Below are 15,511 nucleotides of genomic sequence, written 5' to 3' on the forward strand. Positions count from 1 at the left end.
AACATGTCCAGTCACTTTACCTGTCACATGCATCAATCACAAGGATCACATTCCACTTTAATTTAAGCATATATGAATAACCAATTAAGCACTCTTGAAGGATCATACCCTTTCCTTTTAGTTTTTATGGCACCAGGCTGCCCGTAGCATTATAGATCTTTCTTTTGACTGGAGAGGAAAAAAGGTAATAAATTTGAACATTTTTTTTTTTACAAAGTTCAGTACTACATTTACAGCTAAGTTTGTAGCCATCAAAAGTCTTCATTAGTCACAACATTTTGGTATTTTGGTATATATTTTTTTATATATTTCTTTTTCAGGTCTAATAAATCAACAAATGCTAAGATAAAGGTTAAAAAAAAAGGTACAAAAAAATAAAATAAAAGCTCAATGAGCCAGAGTGAGTTCATGTGAGCCTGAAAAAGTAAATCGAGATAAATATTTAACTAATTTCTGAAGGGAAATTACAGCATTGGGCCTTGTGTCTGCAAGTCAGTGTATGGTCATCTTATAGTTGTTAGTGAATAAAGATTAATAAAAGTCAGACTGCATTAGTCACAGAACATGAAACAAAAATGAACTTATTTCTTGACTGGAAGCAGAAACAAAAGCACATCTGGCCAGAGGTGGAGGCTCAAAAACATGTCCTATGGACATGAAAGGAAACACATCATTTATGTGATTTGATATTTAAAAAAAACTGATTTTCGTCAATCACTTTACTTTCATGGAACATGACGAGCTAACGCAGATATTCAGGTATCCTGTTTTTCTGCTCAGAATAGTTTGGAAAGATGGAAGGAACATCATTAAATCACTGGATGTCATATTTCATCAATAGCACATTACATATTTATTTTATTGAGTGGATATTATTAACACCCTTCTACCAAGGTTGAGTTTTACTAGAACTTTTCACAATCGGGAGCGTGAATCTAATTTTTTTTGTGTTTTATGTGCAACTTTACTGTGATTGTGCTGCAAGTTGCGCCAAAGCGCGGGTGCCTGGATGCATCGTGCGCGGGCACAGATGGAGCACCGACGCTGCTTTCGCTTCACAGCAAACAATCAGTCGTCCTGCAGTTTCTGTAAATGATGGAACGTGTATTCACTCAGGGAAAACATGTCACTGTGAGCGACGGGACAATCTGCTTTAAACACACACACGAGTGCTGATGCTTGCTCTCCATACTGTGCACAGCCCTGCAGACACAGCCGGGGAGTTGCCAGGGGAGCCTGTCCTGAGCTGGGAAAAAGAAATATTGGGGCGCTATGCACTGAAGTACTTCTCAGATCACATTTTACATCCCTGCCTGAGAAAAAGATGAAGACATAAATCTGGCAGCACAAGGGAAATCTGCATGGGGCTGATGTAATTCACAGAGCTCTTTGAGGAGTTATATATTTTTTAACGTGCTCCCGAAGGACCACCTGTAGGAAGCTGCAATTCTCCCAGGGTTTCATTAAACAAAGTAAATCAATAAAACCGTCTTTCTTGGTTACAAACGTGTGTGCATTTACATTAAAGCAGCATACTGAAAACTAGATGTAATAATAAAAACAACAGAGTTTTGTTGTGACTAAAAATAAAGCGTTACGCATATAAATGAAGACAAAAACTGATTTGAGCTCCAGTCGTCAGTCGTGCAGCTACCTGAGATCCGCGCGGAGCCTCCTCTGATGTACAGCGGCGGGGCCTGGAAGGCGTAGATGATGTCGTTCTCCGCGATGCTCGTGAGATCGTCCTCGTCAAAGAAGGAGCGCTGGAACCCCGTGGAGTAAACCTCGGTCAGGATAACCTGGTGATGAACACATATACACGCCCTAATGCCATTTGGTTCATGAATGCAGTGAACGCAGCACGAGTGAACTTGAACTCCACCTGCCGGATCAAGAACCTCCTCAGATCCGGCAGTAACGGCGTCCGGTGTTCTGAGATTTCTTCCTACCCATAATTTTTTCCTACTCGAGTTAGACTGCGCATGCGTATAGCAGCAACTTCAGACTTCAGAAGGCCTTAATATCCTGCTACCTGATCGCCGCGGAAGAAAAAAGGTTAGTTTCTTGTATTTTAATACTTTGTATGGACAGTATTTAATGCATATACGTTTGAGGGACAAATCAAATGCATGTCTTTATCCCTGTGTGTGAGTGAATGTGCTTTTCCAGCTGTATTAAACAGCTGGAAAAGTCATTTTCATTTTATTCTTTTTTTCATTCAAAAAAAATAAATAATTCAATACAAATACAAATACAAATGTTCTTAAATTGTGAATGAAAAGGGAGCAGAAAGAAGAAGAATCTTATCTGATCTGCCCCTTTTTCCAAAAAATAACTTCACAAATAACATAAATTAAAAATACCAATAATAAAAAACAACTAAGTGAATAAAAAAACAAAAATAAAATAAAATAAAATAAAATTACCGCCGCCTATGGGTATGTCAATCAAACTCAACTAACATATTTCATTATATTTCCTTAACATACAGGCTTTAATTGTAGTTTTGAATGTAATATTTGATTTGGATTCTTTGTTTTCTTTATTCAGATTGTTCCATAAAGTGATTCCTTTCACATAAACGTTCCATCAATTTTGTCCTGCATCTTGGTTTTTTAAAAATCTCATACTTGCTTTCTCTTTTCAAATCTTTTCTGAATGTTGATTGGTAAAGTTTTTTTATGAGCTTTAAACATAATTTGTCTACTAGTTCATGAAATTTCAACAAATTTAACTGAAGGAATAATGGATTTGTTGGATCTCTATATCGTTTTCTACTGATTATTCTTATGGCTCTTTTTTGCAGAATGAAAATTGATTGAATATATGTTTTACAGGCATTTCCCCAAACTTCAACACAGTATACTGAAAAGTTATTCAGTTTTGTACCAAAAGCAGTGATGGAAATCACCAGGTAGAGCAGGAAATGGACATACCACCAAAGGTTAACTGCAGCATCCAGCAAGAAGGTTTGATTGATTTTATTAATTATAATTTTTCGCTACGGTAGGAAAAAACTTTAGGTAGGAAGAAATCTCAGAACACCGGCCTTGAGTTACCTGGTCGGGGGACAGTTTCCCCTCGTCGGCCACCATTCTCCTCAGACAGGCCACGAAGCCAAACAGAGGCACGGCCAGCCCGACCCGCAGGTACCTCTGCCCTTTGGTGCTGAACACCAGGGTCACACACAGCGGCCTGCCGCAGAGAAACACACACAGACGACAGCGCTGAGAATCAGCACGGCCTCTATTCCGCTGCCATCTCTGCTATAGTTTCCTCTACAGCACAGAAGGGACAAAAGAAGACTTCCATGAATAAATCAGTACATTTTAGCATTAATAATACATCATTAGGACTTGGTTTTGTGTGTGTGAAATAATAGAATCTCTGTTGCATTTTTAAAACTCGGGAGCGCTTGGCTCTGACCTCTCCCTAGGCTGCGCTGACATGAGTACTGCAGGGTGTCGGGACATAATGGATCCTTGAATAAGAGCAGACTGACGAGAGACAGGAACTGCGTCTGGTACCTGTGAGGAGAGGTCACTTCTACTGTCTGGGGAGCAGAGCAGTGAAAGAAGTGGGCAGGAGAAATTAGAGTCACGTGACAAATAAAGTACATGAGTGTTCAATTCCAGGATTTTACTAATCGGGAAATCTTACTGGTTCCTCAAGGAGACATTTGGCCTTTTGCTTTTGCTTTGATGTCTCCTGGACTTTCACACTGCAAAAACTCAAAATCTTACCAGGAATATTTGTCTTATTTCCAGTTAAAATGTCTCATTTTTACTCAAAAAATCTCATTACACTTAAAGGAGCTTGAGGCCAGATTGTGGCAAGATTTATGAAAAAAATCTGTATACATTTTAAGTTTTCTAGTAATAATGTCAGATGAAGCGTTCCAAACCCAAAAGAATGATTCCTCTAGTGTATCTCTCCGTTGCCTTGAACAGGCTGTGTGCTGCAAAATGTGCTGCAATTCGGTCCCGAATTTCCCGCGCTGGGCTGCGGATGTGACGTCACATGACGCTGCATGCACGTTCTCCCCGTTCTCCCGTGCCGGCTTCACTGTTGGCTGCAGTACCCCCAACGGCCGTCGTGGTGAAGGGTGGCGCTAGAGAGTCTCATTTCTTAAAAGGAGCCTCATGCTCCTTTAAAAGTCATTTTAAGAGTCATTACCAGAAAAATAACTTGTTATTTGACAATTTTCACCTGTTTCAAGTAAATTTTCACTTGAAATAAGTAGAACAATCTGCCAGTGGGATAAGATTTATCTTCTCATTACAAGCAAAAAAAAAATCTTGTTCTACTGGCAGATTTTTCTACTTATTTTAAGTGAAAATTTACTTGAAACAGGTGAAAATGTGTGTTTTTTCCAAATGAGATTCTTTTGACAAAAAATGAGACATTTTAACTAAAAATAAGACAAATATTCCTGTTAAGATTTTGAGTTTTTGCAGTGCAGTGACCCAGTATAAAAGGTATACATGAAATATCTGTGGAAATGTTTTGGATACAGAACAAAAGCATATTTTGCGTTCATGCATTTACAACTCAGTTTACAGCAGCCACTTTTAGCCCCATTTTTTCACCATAGAGTCACATATGATGTTCACAGTAAAACAGGCTCATGAGCAAGTTACAATATTCCTCACTTGCAGAGCTGGAGGACATTTTGTTTCTGTAGGTATTCTAGGTGGAGCCGTGAGTGACGCCACGCCCACAAACAAGCATGGTCTCAGTTGGTTTCACTGTCGGCGTGATACGAGGAAACGCGGTAGGAAACATGTTTTTTTCTGCAGAAAACCAATCTTACATTTTTCCCATACAACGGGTAGGATGCTTCATCTGAGAACGTAACTTTGACACCAGTGAAACGACCTCCAAGAGCAACTTCTCCCAACCACCCAGGAGCAGTTTAGTGACGATCCGAGCATTTTCCAGCCTGATGAAGCCCCGTGTTAAAAGGCAAAAGTGTCTCAGAGACCATGGCACTGAAATTTTAGATCTGTAGCCAAGAAGGAACCTCAAATCTTAATCTGTCAGTTCTCAAAATGTGGGCGGACAAGCAGAAAATTACAAATTGTGATCAACTCAGAGGACCAATACAGCATGAATGGGTCGTCATCAGACAGGATTTGGTCCAGAAACTGATATCTAGCATGCCAGAGTGAATTGCAGAGGATTTGAAGAGGAAAGTGCCAACGCTGGAAATAGAAACTCTTTAAATAAATGTGATGCATTTGCCAAAAAAAACCCTTTGAAACTTCGAAATGCTTATAGATGTTACCGTGGAAATATGTGAAAAACATGATCTAAGAATACTGAAACAGCAAAGTTTGCCAAAAACAAATATTGTGTCACTGCCAAAAAAAACAGTTTTTGCTTGTGTTCATTTTTAAAACCACAAACACTGTGTTTGTCATAGGTGTCGCAGCTCTGCTGGTTTTTATATGACTCAACCAGAAACAGAAAACAATGAAGGGACCCACAAACCAGCAGTACGACACAAAATGTATTTGAAACATCCACTTGAATTGTCCTGCTTCTTGTAATTATTTCCGTTCCGGGCACTAAAAATGTAAAATGTACATTAAACCATGAATCAGGCCACAGTAAAAAGAAGTATTTGCAATTTATATTCATGACTTTTCATATCACTAAGAAAACCCGCCAACTGTTTTAAGACCACATTAGTTCTTCACAGATTTAATGCAAATATCATTTGCCTGTGGAGATGGTTTTTGTTTTTCTTTGCACTGATCCGTAAGAAACAAACATAATAGAGACGTATCTTGTTGCTCATTTGATAAATGAATGGTTTCAGCCACTGTGATGGATTATTCACACAAAACAAGGTCAGCTGTACATGTGCAGTCATGTGAGACAGAAGCATATCTCTTGGCAAAACAACAATTCAACGAAATGGAGGGTTTTTCAATTATTTATTTAAGAAAATATAATGATAGATTGACTTTTTGTGGCAGAAAAAGTCAGCATAACCTTGGCCTCAGACGTTCACGTTGGCTTGTTTGGCAAGCAGAGATGAAACATCTTGCAGGTGTTTTGCATCATTTGCATCTGTCTCTTTGGCTCGCTGAGCTTGTTTTTAATCCCTTTTCCATGGAAAAATGAGTTCAGTTGCAAGATGTTTGAAAGTTTACTCCCATGTTGTCTGTTTGCAGCCCTCACTAACACTTCACCTGGATCCAAATTTGAGATTTCTTCTTCTTCTTGTACTCCTCACCTCATAACCCTTCATGTCTTTTTAATGCATTAGTGGATTTGTTGACCTGCTGTTTTTTTTTTTTTAATTCAAAGTTGGATAAGACATATTTTCTGAAGCATTTCTTGTCATATTACCTGAAACTCTCTCCATACTCAGTACTGGAGTTGAGGGGGGATGAGGGGGATGGCATCCCCCCCTGAAATAAAAACGGTCCAAATCATCCCCCCCTGTAAATCTGCCATCCCCCCTTTCCATCCCTTATGTAATTTCATCAATGAATGTGGTATTAGTGCTATTTCAACATTTAGAGTCATCACCAGAAAAATAACTTATTTGACAATTTTCACCTGTTTCAAGTAAATTTTCACTTGAAATAAGTAGGAAAATCTGCCAGTGGGACAAGATTTATCTTCTCATTACAAGCAAAAAAATCTTGTTCCACTGGCAGATTTTTCTACTTATTTCAAGTGAAAATCTACTTGAAACAGGTGAAAATTGTTGTTTTTTCCAGTGATGAGTCTTGTTTTAAGTGTAATGAGTTTTTTTTTTATTAGGACATTTTAACTAGAAATAAGACATATATTCTTATTTTGAGTTTTTGCAATGATCCATTTTACTTATCCTGTGAAGGACAGAGTCATATTGATAAGTTCAGAAAAGTGTTTTTTATTGTTGTGTTTTGATGTATTTGATGTAAGCCCAGTGGATATTTAAAGCTTACAGAAGGCTGCATTTAACTGCTGCTATGTCATTCCTGCAGTATTTCTGCAGGTGTTTTGGTCAATGCTATTATTTGTAATATATTATATTATTTGTAATCAGCACAAATTATCTGTCCCCATATGATAAAATCCACCATCCCCCCTGATTTTTTTTTACAACTCGAGTACTGTCCATACTGATAACAAACAGTTAAAAACAGGTTCGCAGGGCAACACAAAAATATTTGTGTGCTTGGGAGGTGCGGCTTCTGAGGCAGGTATTTTTTTTTGGGTATATTTCAAAATCTTGTTGGCTCCGTCAGTTTTTTCCAATATCTCCCACCCAACCTTTTAATGACGCATGTGGACAGCAAACCTTTCCTTCGCGTGTGCAGACTACGTCTGACCCCAGATGTCACCAGCAGCTGGAGGAGTTACTTTTAGAAGTGAGATGTTGGCATTGTTTTGGCATCTTTTAGGCTCCTTTAGTTTCTGGGAACAACGCTGGTCAAATCTAAACCAGAGTTGAGAGTTTTCAGTGGACTTAAATCAACTGCAGACCTTTTGTTATTTGCAAATGTTTTGAAAGGTAGTTCTGGCTTCTGGAGATTTTACAAAGACGATCAAGATGAAATGAGGCCTTAGAGTTGTTAAAATGTTTCGAAGAGGCCACCAGCTTCAAAAGGAAAGAGCAAAACAAAGCTTACCCTGCAAAAACAAATCGAGAAATACATCTAATATTCCTAAATTATATCAAGCAAAGGAGAAAAAATTTTCTTGATTTTTTACATGTTTGAGCTTCAAATTTTCAAGTCTCACTGCGATTATCAACACATAATCTAAGGAATTAGATGTTGTGATGTTTTTCCAAGTTACTTATCTGTTTAAATCATGAAAAAGTCGAAAAAAATGTCAAGTCTACGAGTCTTTTAACTCCATCAACAAGCGATGTCTCAAAGATTTTCAATAGTTTACTTGTTATTCAACCGCTTCCATTACACATGTAGCTCATTTTTCAAATGACCATATGTTAAGTGTAAGAAAATCCATCAAAAATGAAAAGACCAGATGACCACACGCCGACAGAGCCCAGTGTTTGGACTGCCAGGCAGAGCAAATGTTGCTTTGTTAACAAACAGTTTGTGTTTATGGCCTGCAGACGTGACTCGGGCATGAGCGGGCTGAACTTGTAACACGAGGAAAGATGTAAAGACTTTAAAAAGCAACCCATCTGCTTCCTCCTCGGCTCGTCCCCTCACAACCGGCGTCTCTCAAACTGCCACACATGGAAACGAAGGCAGCATCAATCTGGCAAGCTGTCAGAATCAAGCTCTTAAAAACTATTCCCCAAATTAGAAGCAACGTTGACTAAACTTTCATGAAAGAGCGGGAACTTAAAATGAAAAAGGAAAAGAACATTTGTGTTGCTTCAACTTTACTTGCAGTTAAAAAGCATTTCAGATCAAAAAAGATCCACCAAATGAACTTGCCTTGCTCTGACACTGAGGTAAAATGATTGATTAGTCCTCTCATATATGCTGGAGTCAGGGGGCCCCCTGCTAACCTGGTGGTTTTTTTTAAACTAATAAAATCCACCAAGAAGCTACTATAAAGCTCACAAATTAACACCATATATCTTGTTTATTGCAGCTATAAAAAAAAAACAACCCAGAGCAAAACTGAACAGAAAAAACAGAATAAGAAGCAGAAACCTCATAACCTACAGAACGGCGAACTGTTGGTTTCACACATTAGTTGTTGTACGAATTAAACAAACAAACATGGTTATTAGTGAGCTCTGAAGGTGCTGGTATTGATTTTAAACCTCCTATTAGGATGTTTGGGGTTTGCGGGACCTAAACCAGACGATGTCTGCACCTACGTTCACATCAGCTGTCTAAAGTAATCAATAGGTCCACCTTCTTCTGCTAAATCTCCAATATGAAGTGTTTTAGGGCTGCGTGGGTGTCAAAACCCGATTCAACTTTTCAGGCTGCACTGTGTCACTTCAGTATGACGTCCCAGCCAGGATCTAGATCTGACATGTGACCGTGTGACATGAATGAGAAACGACGGCTCACAATTCATGCAGATTTATGCCGAAATGGGTTCACTGATCACTGAACACTTCTTCATGCCAGACGACATATACATCCCCCATCCTGTAGGGATGGGCTATTATACTCATGACTAGGGATGATAAAGCTATGAAATATGGAGGTTTAAAGGTAACACTGACAATGAAGGTTTATGTTTTTCCAGACATTTTACATTCCTGCAATAATGCTTGGATGCCCGTAGTTCTCAGTACTGCTGTCCTTGTGTTCTGCAGGGGAACCGATGTGTTTTTCTGAGTTGTCAGGCACAATCCGGAGGCAGAAATCAACCACCCAGCTTCAAATGTGACAAATATTGTTGTTGATGCAAGCGAAAAATGCTGAAAGGTATCTGGTGCACATGATGCTTCAGAATCACACTGCAAAAACTCAAAATCTTAACAAGAATATTTGTCTTATTTCTTTTTTTTTCACAATATGTTTATTGTAATTTTTTGTTTTTCAGACATACAACATTTACACATACATTACATAGACACACATACACTTAGCTTGCACCATTTTCAATTGAAATATAAATAATATATTGAATTAACCAATCAGGGAGGAAAAATAAAATAAATTAAATTAGTAAATTAAACAAATTTAAAAAAAAAAAAAAAAGAAAAAAAAAAATTAGAAGTTATTTTCAGGCAAATCTTGAAATCTTGCTTCATCTGTCATAATGTTCATATAAGGTTCCCAGAGTTCAGCAAAGTCCTTTCGTTTTCCTTTGGCAATGTAAGTTAGCCTTTCCAGTCCGATACAGCCAGAAAGCTCCCTTATCCACATTCTCAATGTCGGAGCATCCATACTCTTCCAACATAGTGCAACAGCTCTCCTGGCCTGAAGAAGTCCAAAGTCCAGAACTGTATATTGCTTTGTCGTTTGTAGGAAGTTCTTTGGGTATATTCCAAGCACACACAGTTTGGCATTTAGGGGGACTTTAGCATTAAACATCTCTGACAAACAATGTATAACATCCTTCCAGAAGTTTTGGATCTTCACACATTCCCACAAGCAATGAAATAATGTTCCCTTCTCTTTCAAACATTTTGTACAGTCATCTGGAATGTTAGCATTCATATGGTGGAGTTTGACTGGGGTTATATACACTCTCATTAACCACTTGTATTGGAGTAGTCGAGACCTTGTGTTTATTGTTTGTTTTTGAGCTTTTAAACATGCATCATTCCAATCTAATTCATCAATATCTTCTTTTATATCCATTTTCCAAGCGTTTAATTTATCTATTGCTGATTCAGTACTATGTGTGACTAGTATATTGTAATATTTAGATACATGGCCCTTCCCTCCTAAATTTGAAAGTGTTATTTCCTCTAGTTTAGATAAAGATGGTAAATACATAAACTGTTTGTGTTTTGAAGACATATAGCTTTTTAACTGCAAATATTTGAAGAAGTGTTTCTTCGGGATTTGGTATCTCTGACATAACTGATCAAATGTAAGCAAAACCCCATCTACATAAAGATCCTTTACTTTCTGAATACCTTTTACATTCCATAATCTAAATCCCTCATCTTTCCAGCCAGGTGTAAACTGTTCATTACCCCAAATAGGAGTAAATTGGGACAATACAGGCATATCACCTATATGTTTGTGTGCGGCATACCAAACTGAGATTGTATTTTTAAGGAGAGGATTTTTAATATGTCTTTTCAGTGTTTTAATGTCTGAAGAATATAAATATAGGCTCAATGGTAGATCTGGGGTGGACTCTTGCTCAATGCTTACCCAGGCAGGGGGTGTTGTTGCACCGAAATAATATGATGCTGAGGTTAATTGGGCAGCCATATAATACCACCTGAGATTGGGAAGTTGGAGTCCTCCCCTCTCATAAGGTAGATATAGAAGTTTTAAACGAATTCTGGCTTTCCTATCATTCCAGATGAATTGACTTAACAGTTTGTTAAGTTTGTCATAAAACAAATTTGGAAGCGGCAATGGGATTGTTTGAAAATAATATAAAAACTGGGGTAGAATAGTCATTTTTATCAAATTTATTCGTCCGACCATAGATATAGGCAAAGTAGACCAGCGATTCAGTGTCTCGGTTACTCTTTCTAGCAGGGGGTTATAATTTGCTGGGACTGTGTCATTTAATTCAGGAGTGATTTTAACACCTAAATATGTAAAACCTTCAGTAGTTGTTGTAAATGGGGTATTTATTATAGGGTTGTGTCTTTCTTTTCTGTTAAGGAACATTAATAATGATTTGGAATTGTTAATTTTATATCCTGAAAACCCTCCAAAATGCTGCATTAATTTCATCAAATTGGGAACACTATTCTTTAAATTTGTTAGGAAAAATATTATATCATCTGCAAATAAGGCAATGCGATGATCTACCCCCCCAATCATAATGCCTGATATTCCTGTATGTATTCGTACTGCCATAGCCAATGGTTCAATTGCTAATGTGAACAGGAGTGGGGACAAAGGACAACCCTGCCGAGTGGACCTCTGTAGGCTGAAGGGTCTCGAGATGGTAGTGTTAGTTAAGACCTCAACAGTTGGGTTTGTATATAGTAGCTGTATCCATTTAAGAAACATTTTGCCTAATCCAAATCTTCGGAGCACATCGAATAAGTAGCCCCATTCTATCCTGTCAAAAGCTTGGCAAGCATCTACTGATAGCATTGCTGTATCTGTGGCATTATGTTTCTCATGAAGTACGTTCAAGACTCTTCTCACATTGTGATATCCTTGTCTTTTTTGTACAAAGCCTTGTTGGTCATCATTAATCAGCTGAGGGAGATATTTATCTAATCTTCTTGAAAGTGTTTTACATAATATTTTTGTGTCACATCCCATTAAACTAATCGGTCTATAAGATGAGCATTCAGTTGGGGGTTTGTTTGGTTTTAATATTAAAGTTATTAATGCTAATCTTAATGAATCTGGAAGCGTTTCTGTATTAAAAGATTCGTCATACATGTCGAGAAGTGGTCTAACAAGTAGTTTTCGAAATGTTTTGTAAAACTCTATAGGCAGCCCATCTGGTCCTGGTGCTTTACCGCTATTCATATCCCCTATAGCTTCAAGAAGCTCTTCTATTGTTAATGGGTTATCTAGTGTTATTTTTTCATCATCTGATATAGTCCGAAATTGTAATTGGTCAAGGAATGCGCTTTGGTCCTCACTGTTTTCTGTATATTCTGATTTGTATGTTGATTCATAAAAGTCTCTGAAGTTTTTATTTATCTCTAATGGGTCTGTTGTTAAGTCGCCAGATGTTGATTTTATATTATTAATTGTTCTTTCCGCTTGTGTCTTTTTAACCCTCCAGGCCAGTAATTTACCTGCTTTTTCCCCTTGGTCGTAATAAGTTTGTTTGGTCCACATTAGACTTTTAGCTACTTTGTCAGATGTTAATTTATCATATTTAGCTCTCAAGACAGAAAGGTTTTGTAATTTTCCAGGATCATTGTCCTTATAGAATTCATCCTCAGCTTTTTTAATTTGGTTGTCTAGTACTCGCAATTCTTGATTGTGTCTTTTGGTTTTAGAGCTTGTGTAACTAATAATTTCTCCCCTTATGTAGGCCTTGAATGCTTCCCATCTAATGCTGGCTGTAGTTTCATCTGTATTTAATTCAAAATATCTATTTATACAACTTTCCACAAATTTAACGAAGGCTGGATCCTGTAATAAATAGGCCTGTAATCTCCATCTTGAACAGTGCTCGGACATACCTAATTGAATCTCCATAGATACTGCTGCATGGTCACTGATTACTATAGTATTATACCAACACTTTTTAACATTTGGCAGTAGCTCCATAGAAATTAAAAAATAATCAATACGCGAGTGTGTTTTATACGTGCTTGAATAACATGAGTATTCTCTGTCATAAGGATTCTGCGTTCGCCAAATTTCAGTTAATCTTAGATCCTTCATAAAGTTAGCCAAAGTTTTCCTAGTTCGCACATGGGTTGCTTCAGATTGGGTAGATCTATCCAACACTGGGTCGAGGGCACAATTAAAGTCTCCTCCGATTATATAAAGTCCCTCCAAGGAAGATACAGTGAGGAATAATTTTTCAAAAAAAGATGGATTATCTTCATTGGGACCATATACGTTTATAAGATTTAATTTTTGTGTCAAAATATTGCCTTGAATGATAATGTACCTTCCAAGTGGATCTTGGATAGTTTTTATGACTTGAAATGGTATTGATTTGTGTATAAGGATAATTACACCTCTTGCATGAGTATTATATGAAGCATGGAATACTTGGCCTGGCCACCTTTTGCTCAAATAATGCATATCTGTGACCATCAAGTGCGATTCCTGTATGAATACTATTTTAGATTTAAGATATTTTATCCTGTCCATTACCTGTTTCAGTTTGGACAGTTTTCTTATTCCCCGCACATTCCAACTTGTAATATTAGTGTTCAGTCTACCTTTTGTTTTCTCCATAAATTATAATTTCAGTATAATCCAAGGTTATAACATAAATGGTTAAGAAAAGAAAAGAAAAAAGAAAAAAAAAGGAAAGGGAAAAAAAAAAAAAAAAAATGATGCAAGTGTACACATAAACACACATACAGACCCCCTCGCCCTCCCACCTTCTCCCGGTTGAAATTCCGGGGAACGTTGATCCACAATATTTGAGGAGCAACTAGTCAACGTAACTACACCCAAAACCATCAACCATGCACTTAAAACTTTATAAAAGAATTTCTCCCTTCCGAATCACAATACCATGTAAAAGAGAGAGAAAAAAAACAAAAAAACAATTACATCTTCCTATAAACTTAAACTGTTTAATACTGAAACATATGCGATCCTTGTAGAATAGATGTATGTATTGAACAAGCTGGCAACGGCCATGCTTAACAGAAGATATATAAACATACATGCATATGTGCACATATTCCCACACTTATATACCAGAACCATATTTATCTATTCTACATTAAGAAAAGGCTAATTTTGAAATCACCTGAGCTATTTTTAATTACACACTTTAACCGTCAGGGGGCGCCTGCAACTGAAAAACTGAAAAAAGCTGAAGTCCAAAGTTTGTGATTGCAGCGACTCCCAGTGACGCCTCGTTTGAAGCTGCACATACCTGTAGAGATTACTTTGACTGTCGGATGCTTCTGTAGAACTTTTCAGCCTCCTCTGGTGTTGAGAGAAGATGAATCTTGCCGTTATGGACCACTCTAAGCTTGCAGGGGTTGTGGTGGAACCCACGGAACGCGTTGATATCCACAAACAGCTTGATGACGGTGTTAAAGCCCCGGCGGATCCGGACAGTCTCCGCAGAGAGGTCCTGCGAAAATGATATCTTGGCCCCGTCGTGTGAGATGTCCTGTCGCCTTGTTTCCCGATAAACAAACTCCTTCTCCTGAAACTTTAAGAAGCGGATGAGGATCGCTCTATTTTGGTTGGGTTTCGCAGGTGCCAGGGTGCGATGTACCCGCTCCAGAGTGAATGACTTATCAGGATTTAGCCCCAGCCATCGTGGTAACATGCCGCTGATAAAGTCAAAGAGTGGTTGCTGCCCCTCGGCTCCCTCACGGATGCCAAACAGACGGAGGTTCTTTCTCCTGGACCGGTTCTCCAGATCTTCTGTTTTGGCTTCAAGGTAGGCAATCCGTTTGATGGCAGAGTCAAGTGCGGCGCCTGCTTTTCCCGTTGCATCTTCTGTGTCGCTTATACGACGCTCAGCCTCCTCAATACGTGCCGCATTAGAAGAAACATCCCGTTTTACTTCTGCAACATTGCTTTCCAGTGCAGCCATTGAGCTTGCCATGTCAGCAAGGCGAGTGTCTATGTTGTCCAGCTTATTTCCGAAGTCTGACCGGAGTGATTTCAGCTCGCTCAAAACTTCTGCCATAGTAGCCATATCGCTAGCCTTAGCTTCTTTGCTCTCTGACGGGCTCGGCGGTGTCGGAGTAGTAGTATTTCGGCGACCCCGAGTAAATATTTCGCACTGCTTGGTTGCAGAGGAGGTTGGCATATCAGCACAGAGATTTTACAGGAAGAGTTAGTGATATTTGTCCGGGAGTTTTGGTGAAATCGTGCACGGCTGTACGGAGCTCTCTAAAAAGCTACCATCTTGGTCTTGGTCACGTGACTCCCCCATTTGTCTTATTTCTAGTTAAAATGTCTCATTTTTAGTCAAAAAAAATCTCATTACATTTAAAACAAGACTCATCACTGGAAAAAACAACAATTTTCACCTGTTTCAAGTAGATTTTCACTTAAAATAAGTAGAAAAATCTGCCAGAGGAACAAGATTTTTTTGCTTGTAATGAGAAGATAAATCTTGTCCCACTGGCTTTTTTTTCAACTTATTTCAAGTGAAAATTTACTTGAAACAGGTGAAAATTGTCAAATAACAAGTTATTTTTCTGGTGATGAATATTTTTTCACTAAAAATGAGACATTTTAACTAGAAATAAGACAAATATTCTTGTTAAGATTTTGAGTTTTTGCAGTGTAGTCAAGAA

The 15,511-nt window shown here is 38.1% G+C and overlaps 1 protein-coding gene across 5 annotated transcripts in view; it reads right to left on the reverse strand.

Annotated features, from left to right (window-relative positions):
- Positions 1–15,511, reverse strand: part of usp43b (ubiquitin specific peptidase 43b) — a 98,002-nt gene that overhangs the window by 33,938 nt on the left and 48,553 nt on the right. For all 5 annotated transcript variants that reach the window (XM_061711358.1, XM_061711357.1, XM_061711356.1 and 2 more), the window contains 2 exons: positions 3,060–3,195; positions 1,655–1,799 (listed from right to left, as the gene is read on the reverse strand). In XM_061711358.1, coding sequence (XP_061567342.1) covers positions 1,655–1,799; positions 3,060–3,195 — 281 coding nt within the window. The remainder of the gene's footprint in view (positions 1–1,654; positions 1,800–3,059; positions 3,196–15,511) is intronic.

Source organism: Cololabis saira, chromosome 21, assembly GCF_033807715.1.
Source record: "Cololabis saira isolate AMF1-May2022 chromosome 21, fColSai1.1, whole genome shotgun sequence".
NCBI lineage: Eukaryota > Metazoa > Chordata > Actinopteri > Beloniformes > Belonidae > Cololabis > Cololabis saira.